This window comes from Lepus europaeus, chromosome 3 (genome assembly GCF_033115175.1).
Source record: "Lepus europaeus isolate LE1 chromosome 3, mLepTim1.pri, whole genome shotgun sequence".
NCBI lineage: Eukaryota > Metazoa > Chordata > Mammalia > Lagomorpha > Leporidae > Lepus > Lepus europaeus.
This window is the reverse complement of record NC_084829.1, coordinates 44267627-44278640: the sequence shown is the minus strand read 5'-3', so window position 1 is coordinate 44278640 and position 11014 is coordinate 44267627. Positions and strand designations below refer to the sequence as shown.

Sequence of the window (11014 nt, the reverse complement as noted above, 5' to 3'; positions counted from 1 at the left end):
TCAGGATTGTCTTGGAAAGTCCAAAGCACCTGTGGGTAGAGGCACGGAGTTGTGATGTGTTCCACTACAAGACTAGGAGTTCTCTGACAACATCTTTGAGCCTGGATGCACAGCCATGGCCCCTGCCCAAGGGACCATCTCGAGGCAGACGATACATCCACCCCAGAAAGGCTTCACATTCTCTCCTCAGCATTGCAAAACCTCTCAAAGACCTGCTTTTCTGCACTCGTCCAGTTTTTCTGGTATTTCTGGAAGGTTCTTTAACCCACCAGAAGCAAATAAACTGTTGGCCAAGGACACCGCTGGCTGCCACTTGTTGAGCTCCTCAACTTCTGTTATCTCATTCCTCAGGTTGTTGGCCTTCTCCTTCACCCAGAAGGGCAAGCTGTAGGGAGAAGAGAACCCTGAGTGTGAATCTGTCCAATGCAAAATTCACAAGCACTGTTGGTGAATAAGGCACTACAGGCTCCAAAGTAAAAAGGCCTCCCATGCAGGAGACCAGCTTCAAAACAAAAGACCACCTTACCTGTTCACCATTCGCCCTCCCCAGGTCTCCCTGCTGCCCTTCTCTGCCAGGAGGCTGACTCTGGCAACTGGCATCACCCTGGCTCCTCCCTACCCCTGCCTTTGAGGTTGAGCTTGGCTAAGAAGAGGCACCAGCTGGAGACTGGAAGGTGAAAAAAGAGAGATTGGGGTATTTCTTACCCTGATTGTCACCCTACCTTCTGAGACACCTCACCCTAGTGGTGGCTCATCCTGCAACGTCATAGCTCCCGTGGGGCAGCCCTTCTTGCAAGGCTTTTGCTCTCATGGCTCTGTGAACCATGATCTCTGTTCTTGCTACTCAAACCTCTGGACGCTGCACCCTCCCCCAACTCTGCCCACATACCCGTAAGGAGTCCCTTTCACTAAGCTGTCTTCAGAATCCCAGCTGGGTGTGCTTTCTACTCTCTGCTGAGGCCCTGGCTAAGGCAGATACCAAGGCCCTCGTAGGTCCATTGCACCTCGAAAGGGCACATGCTGGGCGTGTGCGGGAACACTGAGTGTGCTCCAAGAGGTTGCAGGAAGTAGGACTCCTGGGGTAAGTGTGAGCAGGGAGGGCGAGAATGGTTTTAGCTTTCGGCAGCTGGAATTCTTGTACTTTTAAGAAGGAATGTGCCATGACTAGGAAAATGCCCTGCTAGAACCACTGGAGGTAGGAAGTTTCTACGAGAAGGAAGAGGGCCAGCACGTGGGTAAGAGGCAGGAGTCAAGGTGATCACTTAGAGCTGACAAGCCAAATAGTAGAAGCCCTGGTAAGAAAAACAGGATTAAAAATTAAATATAGGGGTGGTTGCTGTGCTACAGCAAGGTAAGCTGCTGCTTGAGACACCCACGGCCCATATCAAAGTGCTAGTTCGAATCCCAGCTACTCCACTTCCCATCCAGCTCCCTGATAATATGCCTGGGAAGCAGTGGGTCATGGTTCAAATACTTGAGTTCCTGCCACCCACATGAGAGACCCAGATGGAGTTTCTGGCTCCGAGCCCAGCCTGGCCCAGTCCCAAGTATTTCAGCCATTTGGAGAATAAACCAGCAGATGGGAGATCTCTGTCTTTCTGTCATTCTCTCCTTCTCTGTTACTCCTTCAAATAAATAAATCTTAATATATATATATATATATATACGTGTGTGTATATATATATGTATATACACACACACACATATATATATAAGCACAAAAAACCACTAAAGCAACAACATAAGCATTTATCAGTATGAAAAGGAAGACTTTCTTTTCTTGAAGCAATTGAAGAAAACAGTGAAAAAGTCACAGTAAATTTAATGGAATACACAAAATAGATATAACAACATAACATGAGAGATCTGAAATAAAATACATAAGTCAAAACAATAAATAAAAATGGCCTTAATTCACCTATTAAGGAAAAAAAATATTTTCAAATTGGCTCATAAAGCAAAATCCAATTCTAAATGTAAAAGACAAACCCAAAAATGAAGGATTTAAAAGCAAAAGAATTGGCAAAGGTATATCAGTCAAACACAAACAAAATAAAGTAAGAACTATCTTAATATCTGGCAAGGTATAATTAGGGCAAAAAGCATTACAGCAGAAAAATAAAGGTACTTGTATAATACGACAAGGCACACTCCACAACAAGGAGAGGAACACACTGCTATTCAGACTCTTGAACACACCAGCTCTCAGTCCAATCTAGGCCAAGAGGACCACAAAAAAAAAAAAAAAAAAAAAAAAAAAAAGCAAGGACATACAGAAACGAAACCACAGAAATAGTCGGCTCAGCCTTTTGGGTATCTAACTCTGCACCCGGATTAGGTGGAATATGCTTTCTTTTCCAGTGAACATGGAAGAGTCTCATGAAGCAACAACACCTGCCCTTCTTTGAGTGAAAGATGAATGCTGACTTCAGAATGACTAAAATGTTGAAAAATAAGTTCTACACGTGATAATATGGAAGGGCACCCTAATACCTTCTCCTTGGAGGACACAACCACTGTAATAGCCCTCTTCCATTCTTTCCTGGCAAACTTCTACTACTCATCTAGGACCCATGTCAGAACTTGCCCCCTCTACAACACATTCCCAGCTTCCCCACAATCATCCTCCCTCTATGTGCACATTGTACCCTGTTCACTCTCAGCTCTTTTATGATTGCTCCCGTACTGGTCTCTATCTGCCTCCAGCCAGCGAGCCTTGAAACCAGCATCATGTCTTCTTTCCCTTGGGGCCCCCTGCCTCTCTCACCTCACCGCTTTCCCATCTCTCCTTAGGCCCAGTGCACAAATGGTGCTTTATTGACATCTGCTGAGCTGATGAAATCGTCACTGATAGTACAAATGATAGGGATCTTTTCAGTAACTTATCTCATCCACCTAATTTTTATTTTAATTCTGGCTCTGTCACCAACTATCTAGGAAAGACTTGAGCAAGTCATAAAAAAAACTCTTGTTATCAAGTTTAGTCCTTGTCTTAAAGTTGGATTGTTGCATTTGCAAATTTTTGCATTTTTAGATTTTAAAACACAATTTGTACAATATTTAAAAATGTAAACAGGGTTGGTGTTGTGATGTAGCAGGTAAAGCCACTGCCTGCAACGCTGGCATCCCATATGGGTGCAGTTCGAGTCCTGGCTGCACCATTTCTGATCCAGCTCTCTGCTAATGACCTGGGAAAAGCAGTGTAAAATGTCCCAGGTGCTTGGGCCCTTGCCACCCATGTGGGAGACCCCAATGAAGCTCCTGGCTTCAGCCCGGTCCAGTTCTGGCTGTTGCTCTAGGGAGTGAAAAACCAGTGGATGGAAGACCTCTCTCTCTCTCTCTCTCTCTCTGACTTTCAAAATAAATAAATCTTTTTTTAAAAAAATATGTGTTGACAGCACATAAAAAATATGTGTTTACAGTGTTACAGCACTATGCTGTAACGGGTAAAGCCACCACCTGCAGTGCTGGCATCCCATATGGGCACTGGTTCGAGTTCCGGCTGCTCCACTTCCAATCCAGCTCTCTGCTGTGGCCTGGGAAAGCAGTAGAAGATGGCCCAAGTCCTTGGGCGCCCGCACCTGCATGGGAGACCCAGAAGAAGCCTCTGGCTCTTGGATTCGGATCTGCACAGCTCTGGCCGTTGCGGCCAATTGGGGAGTAAGCCAGCGGATAGAAGACCTCCCTCTCTCCCTCTCTTTCTCTGCCTCTCCTTCTCTCTCTGTGTAGCTCTGACTTCCAAATAAATAAATAAATCTTAAAAAAAAAAGATGTGAATGATTTTAATGAGAGTACTGTACATATACAAAACTGATTCATCAAATAACTCAGGCAAGAAAATACCTACAGTTTTTATTCACAGGTAACCAGGAGTCTGGCTTCCAGACATATAGAGTAGCAAGGATGATATTTACTCTCCTGACTAAATCAACTAGAAAGCTGGACAAAATGTGTGACACAATTGCTTTCAGATAGGAGGCAACAGACAGCATAGGATTTTCCTGGGGAAAAGGCAAACAGAGGGGAGAGCCCTGTGGTCACCAGCTTCGGCACGTTGAAGGCCACAGAGCAGAGATGGGCAAGCCCAGGCGGAGCATGATGTTCTTGCTGAGTTTAAAGAGTCGAGAGCAGAGTCCAGAGTGTTTTAGTGGTCTGGAGCGACAGGGCACAGCTCTGGAGGAGCCAGACAGAAAATATGCTTCAGAACTTGGCGAAGCACACCCTTTGAGTCTTTGCTGAATACTAAGGCACACGTATAAAGTAGAACGCCACAAGAATGGATAATAAGGTGACTAGGGAACTGAACTGGATGGTTTCCAGGGCTCCCAAAGAGCCAAAAATCCTTTGAGTTCCCACAAACTAAAGAGAAGACTCCTTATTCATCACTCAAGCCATTCAGTGGAGACCTCAAAAGGGTCCACCTTAGTAGCAGGGTTGAACTTTTCCTAGAGTAAAGGCTACTCTAGAAATGCATCTAGGGGGCTGGCGCTGTGGGGTAGTGGGTGAAGCTGTTGCCCACAGTGCCAGCATCCCATATGTGTGTCAGTTCAAGTCCTGGCTGTTCCACTTCCAATCCAGCTGTCTGCTATGGCATGCATATGGGAAGCAGTAGAAGATGGTCCAAGTCCTTGGGCCCCTGTACCCAGAAGAAGCTCCTGGCCCCTGGCTTTGGATTGGCCATTTGGGGAGTCAACCAGCAGATGGAAGACTTCTTTCTCTCTGCCTTTGCCTCTCTGTAACTCTGCCTTTCAAATAAATAAGTAAATCTTAAAAAAAAGAAAAGAAAAAAGGAATTAATCTGGGAGACAGTAGATGATGGCCCAAGTGCTTGAGTCCTTGCTACCCACGTGGGAGACCTAGATGGAGTTCTTGGCTCCTGGCTTCAGCTTGGTCCAACCCTGGCTCTTGAGGCCATCTGGGGAGTGAGCCAGCAAAAGGAAGATCTCTCTGTCTCTCATTTTCTGTCACTGTCTTTCAAGTAAATAAATAAATATTTTTAAAATGCCATTTTTTTAAAAAAATCCAGATTAATTAGTAGTCTATGATTTATACACATAAAACATATTTGCATATGAATGGCAATTGTACAGAAGGTAAAGTATATTGGTAGGGTGATGTCATTTAGACAATTGCTATTATTTTGAATATTCTAGAATAGTAGTTATAAAAAATGTAGGCTATAGACCTGAGATGCCCTAATTATGTGTGTGTTGTACATAATAATGCTGTATAACAAAGGTATCAAAGGTCCCAAGTTTTTTATAAAAAACATTTATTCCCATCAAGCTCAGGGTTTGTCCCCCTAGCTTGTTCCTGGTGGGTAAGACTGTGAGATGCTTGCCCGCACTAGCCATACTTACATGAGACTACTTAATATTGGAAGGTAAAAACAAAAACAAAAACAAACAAACAAACAAAACTCTCTTGTTCAGAAACTGCTTCAAGCCAGAATGCAGCTGAGAAGTATGAAGTTAGAGGGATGACGCTGCCCCTCAAATCCAGCAGTGCTCAGCTGGCCTTCTGTCTCTCAAAACTCTCCCTGCGTGCAGTCATCTAAATATGCGTCATTTTTAAATCATTCATTTACTTGCGAGGCAGCTACAGAGAGAGAGAGACGGGGAGGGAAAGAGCCTAACCATCTGGTGGTTCACCCATGGGTGCCTGCAATGACAAAACTTGGCCAAAGCCAGAATGCTATTCAGGTCTCCCAGGTGGGTGGCAGAAACCTGATCACTGGAATCACTTGAGCCGTCAATGCTGCCTTCCAGGGTGTGCATTAGCAGGAAGCTAGAGTCAGAAGTGAGAGTCAGGAATGGAACAAAGATACCCGTATGTGGGAGGCATACGTCCTAACCACTAGGCTGAATACCCACCTCTAAGTATGTGTCTTTATTTTCCAACAAACTCTTTTTTTTTAAGATTTGTTTTTATTTATTTGAAAGACAAACTTATAGATAAAGGTAGAGAGGTCTTCCATCTGCTGGTTCATTTCCCAAAGGGCTGCAATAGCCAGAACTGAGCTGATCTGAAGTCAGGAGCCAAGAGCTTCTTCCAGGTCTCCCACGTGGTTGCAGGGGCCCAAGGACTTGGGCCATCCTCTACTGCTTTCCTAGGCCACAGCAGAGTGCTGGATCAGAAGTGGAGCATCAGGGACTTGAACCGGCACCTGTATGGGATGTTGGCGCTTCAGGCCGAGGCTTTAACCTACTGTGCCACAGCACCAGCCCCACCAACAAACTTTTATGTTCTGGAAGCAGGAATCCTCTCTTTCTACCCCTTGTAAACTCTCTCACACACACAACCTACCATAGCACAGGACAGCTGATACTTTCCCAGTCACATCTGTTGTGACCATCCCAACTGATAAAATCCGCAGACACTTGACCTCCATGGGTCTCCCAAATGCCCACCTGCAAGGATTCAAAAGATCCCTAAGTGTTGGTCCATAGGCTCCACCACAAGAGAAATGACTACGTACTTGATAAAACACAGTGGGAGAACTCACTTGGGAGATTGTGGCAGAGGCTCAAGTGGAATAAAGGTATCAAATTTCTTTACGTAAGGCACTCTGAAAAACAGAAAAGGCAACCATAAAATTGGTATGGCTTCAAAGCATAGAGAACAATACCTTATTTGGTCAATAAAATGTCCTGTTTCCTTGCTTTGATTTTCAAGTACAGACTTTAAAACCGTCGAGCCATCTTTTTACTATTTGGATCACTTTTAATCAAATCATTAAATGCCACTTGATTAATTTCTTAAAAACATATTTTAAATCTAATACACCATCTATTTTACTTGTTTAATGATGCTCCATTCTCTTCAATCACGTTGATCTAACTTCAGTTCCAAGTTTAAGTTAACCCACATAATAGTCACTACCCAACAATCCGGTTTGGTAGGAAAATTTGAGTCTTCAAATTTGTGGTAATAAAAATAGACACAAAATTAACAACCACTTCTTTTTGAAATCCTGTGTATAATTTCAATTACACACATGCATGTGTATATGTACTAATCAAGGACAAACTGTTTAAGGAATCTTCACCAATCATGCCTTGTTGAGCCCTACCACTTTATATTTAGTGGAGAGAGATCGAATTCCTTTAAGGCTACCTACATACTAGCAGATACACTTACATTGAAAAGTTCACTGGTGGAAGAGTTGATCCAGCTTTGTGGAAGTCTTTACTCTGTTCTGGGGACATGTATGGATTATCCCCTGGAGTCAACTTGGGGATTCCATTCCTGGAATCAATATCTGTGAGAAATATTTGAAAATAAGATCATTCAACATCCCATGTGTGGGATGCTAGTGTAGGCTCTGATGAGGCGCTGTGTTCAAAACACATATAAGGTGAATCAGAGGGGTCTTAGCAATGATCCAAAAGATCCCTGACTCCTGGAGTCCCAGCAAGCAGCTGTGCGTGGGGCCCAGCCCCTCTGAGCTGGTGTGGGAGAAAACCAGGTGATAAGCATCCTGCATCCGGCTGTTTTCAGGCCTGGGGCTGTGCAGCAGCAGCAGTGGATTCCTTCCAGACCAGAGGCAGTCTGGAGAAAGTCCACTTTTTTTTTTTTTTTTTTCAGATTTATTTATTTGAAAGGCAGAGTTACAGAGAGAGAGAGAGAGAGAGAGAGAGAGAGAGAGAGAGAGGTCTTCCATCTGCTAGTTCACTCCCCAAATGTCCACAATAGCCAGGGCTGGACCAGGCAAAGCCAGGAGCCAGGAACTCAATCCAGGTCTCCCACGCCAGTGGCAGGGACTCAACAACTCTCTGCCTCCCATGGTGCTTATTAGCAGGAAGCTGGAATCAGAAATGAACCCAGGAGTCAAACCCAGGCACTGTCATATGGAATACAATAGCCCCAAGAAGTGCCTTAACCACTATGCCAATGCCCACCTGTCGCTCCCCCACCTGCAGAAGAACGACCAGGAACGCTGTTGATTCCCCTTCAGTAGGGCTTTATTACAAAGAATAAGAACAGCATATAGAAAAGTAAAAGAGAGAAGAAGGAGAGAGAGAAAGTCCCAGCCAGTCCTTTGTTTGGCATATATATTCTGCTCAACCAATCAGTTCTTAGATCACGAGAGCGCCGTCCAATCATCCTCCTGTCCATGCTGCTTCTACGTGTCACATGCATTGCTTGGTATTTTCTCATCATGTCCTTGGTATGTTCTTCGCTGCCTGTTATTATGCAAGTTCTTATCTTTGCTGCCAGACTCCCTGACGCCGTCCAGAACTGCACAAGGTCAGGTCGACCAGCACGTACACTGTCCAGAGGGCTGTGGGAGAGGGCCCCAGCCTCCCACACCCACCCCTCAAGGCTCATTTTTTTTTAAAGATTTATTTATTTATTTGGAAGGCAGAGTTACAGAAAGGCAGAGGCAGAGAGAGAGAGAGAGAATGAGGTCTTCCATCTGCTGTATGGCTCCCCAAATGGCCACAACAGCTAGAGCTAGGCCAATCCAAAGCCAGGAGCTTCCTCCGGGTCTTCCCACATGGGTGCAGGGGCCCAAGGACTTGGGCCATCTCCTACTGCTTTCTCAGGTCACAGCAGAGAGCTGGATTGGAAGTGGAGCAGCCAGGACTCAAACCGGTACCCATATGGGATGCTGGCACTTCAGGGGGCGGCTTTGCCCGCTACGCCACAGTGCTGGACCCTCAAGATTTATTTTGATATGATTTAACTCAACTGTACCCACGATATGCAAAACCAAAGGAAGAGCTAGGGAGGACTTCCAATAAACTACGCTATGATATGGTTTGAGTGCATCCCTCAAGGGTTCATGTACAGGAAGCTTGGTCCCCAGTGTGACAATGTGAGGGTGGTGGGACCTTTAAGAGGTGGGGCCTAGTGGGGACATGATTAGGGCCTGGGGGCAACACCTCAGAAGGTGGATGCTGATCTCACGGAGTGAGTTCTCTTGAGTGTGGGTGGTAATTTTTAAATTTTCTAAAGATTTATTTATTTATATGAAAGAGTTGCAGAGAAAGAGAGGAGAAAACAGAAAGAGAGAGAGAGAGTGTGTGTGTGTTCTTCCATCTGCTGGTTCACTAGCCAAATGGCCGCAACAGCCAGGGCTGGGCCAGACTGAAGCCAGGAGCCAGGAGCTTCATCCGGGTCTCCCACGTGGGCACAGGGACCCAAGAACTTGGGCCACCTTCCACTGCTTTCCCAGGCTATCAACAGCAGGGAGCTGGAGCAGAAGCAGAGCAGCCGACACTCAACCTCATTGCAAATGGCAGCTTAACCCGCTGTGCCACAGTACCGGCCCTGAGCATACACTGTTATGAGGTGAGGCCACCCCTGCACGTGGCTCATCGGCACTTTGGTGGTTGCTTTCCCACTCCTCTGTCACATTGTGAAGCCACCAAGATGCTGAGCAGATCGGGGTGCCTGACCTTGGGCTTTCAACCTCCAAAGCCGTGAGCTAAGCCAACTCTTCAGGAAGTACTCAGTTTCAGTATTTTGTTATAGCAACAGAAAACAACCTAATACAAGCTGATTTCTACTCACCCAAACCCCTCTCACTAAGCCATCTGCGGGACATCCAGGGGCTCGAGTTACTGGAGGAATTAACTTGTTATCTTTATCTTGCTTAGCTCAACTGTACCCTCGCCTGAGTGCCTGCTGGGCATGGGATGCTGAGGCTTCAATGCAGGCACAGCGGAGTGATCCTATCTTCTGATGTCCAAGCCAAGGCTCCACTGACAGCAAGAGGAGATGAGAAGGGTTTGGTCTTTGAGGTCAGTCACACGTGAGTGCAGATTCAATGCAGCAATTTCTAGCTCTGTGCCTTTGAACTCTTTATTTAACTTTCCAGGGCTTAGCAACCTCATTTATACACTGCTTACTCCAAATGTCTACTTTGCAGGTACTATGAGTACTAGATAGGGTGGATAAAGCACACAGCTGGCACTCAAGTAATGCCAATGGATAGATTATTACTGGACTAATGCCCCTAGTCCAACTTCTAAAAAAAAAAATTTTTGACAGGCAGAGTGGACAGTGAGAGAGAGAGAGACAAGAGAAAGGTCTTCCTTTGCCGTTGGTTCACCCTCCAATGGCCGCTGCGGCCGGTGCACTGTGGCCGGTGCACTGCGCTGATCCGGTGGCAGGAGCCAGTTGCTTCTCCTGGTCTCCCATGGGGTGCAGGGCCCAAGCACTTGGGCCATCCTCCACTGCACTCCCTGGCCACAGCAGAGAGCTGAACTGGAAGAGGGGCAACCGGGACAGAATCCAGCGCCCCGACCGGGACTAGAACTCAGTGTGCCGGCGCCGCAAGGCAGAGGATTAGCATATTGAGCCACGGCGCCAGCTAACTTTTTAAAAATTTTTATTGATTTGCCTAAAAGGCAGAAACAGACCTGCACCAATCTGAAGCCAGGAGCCAGGAGCTTCTTCCGGGTCTCCATTGCAGGTGCAGGTGCCCAAGCACTTGGGCTGTCTTCTACTGCTTTCCCAGACCATAGCAGAGAGCTGGATCAGAAGTGCAGCAGCTGGGACTCGAATCAGCACCCATATGGGATGTTGACACTACAGGCGGCGGCTTTACCCACCTTGCCACAGTGCCGGCCCCTCAATGTTTTAAAGACATGATATTGGGGCTGGTGCTGTGGTGTAGCTGGTAAAGCCACCGCCTGCAGTGCCGGCATCCCATATGGGCACTGGTTCAAGTCCCATCTGCTCCACTTCTGATCCAGCTCCCTGCTATAGTTCAGGAAAGCAGTAGAAGATGGCCCAAGTCCTTGGGCCCCTGCCCCTACGTGCGAGACCCGGAAGAAGCTCCTGGCTCCTGGCTTTGGGACTGACACAGTTCCAGCCGTTGAGGCCAACTGGGGAGTAAACCAACGGATGGAAGACTCTCTGTCTCTCCTTCTTTCTCTGTGTAATTCTGATTTTCAAATAAATAAATATAAATCGTTTTTTAAAAAATAAGTATATAACGATAAATCTACAGATAAAATGATAATGATGCTTGGAATTTGCTTTAAAATAGTCTCTGAGGGGA

The 11014-nt window shown here is 46.1% G+C and overlaps 1 protein-coding gene across 1 annotated transcript in view; it reads right to left on the bottom strand.

Moving 5' to 3' along the window:
- The window catches only part of SPATS1 (spermatogenesis associated serine rich 1), a 35516-nt gene continuing 24502 nt past the window's right edge, over positions 1–11014 (bottom strand). The window contains exons 5-8 of the mRNA XM_062187204.1: positions 7141–7261; positions 6506–6568; positions 270–385; positions 1–29 (exon numbers count right to left, since the gene is read on the bottom strand). Coding sequence (XP_062043188.1) covers positions 1–29; positions 270–385; positions 6506–6568; positions 7141–7261 — 329 coding nt within the window. The remainder of the gene's footprint in view (positions 30–269; positions 386–6505; positions 6569–7140; positions 7262–11014) is intronic.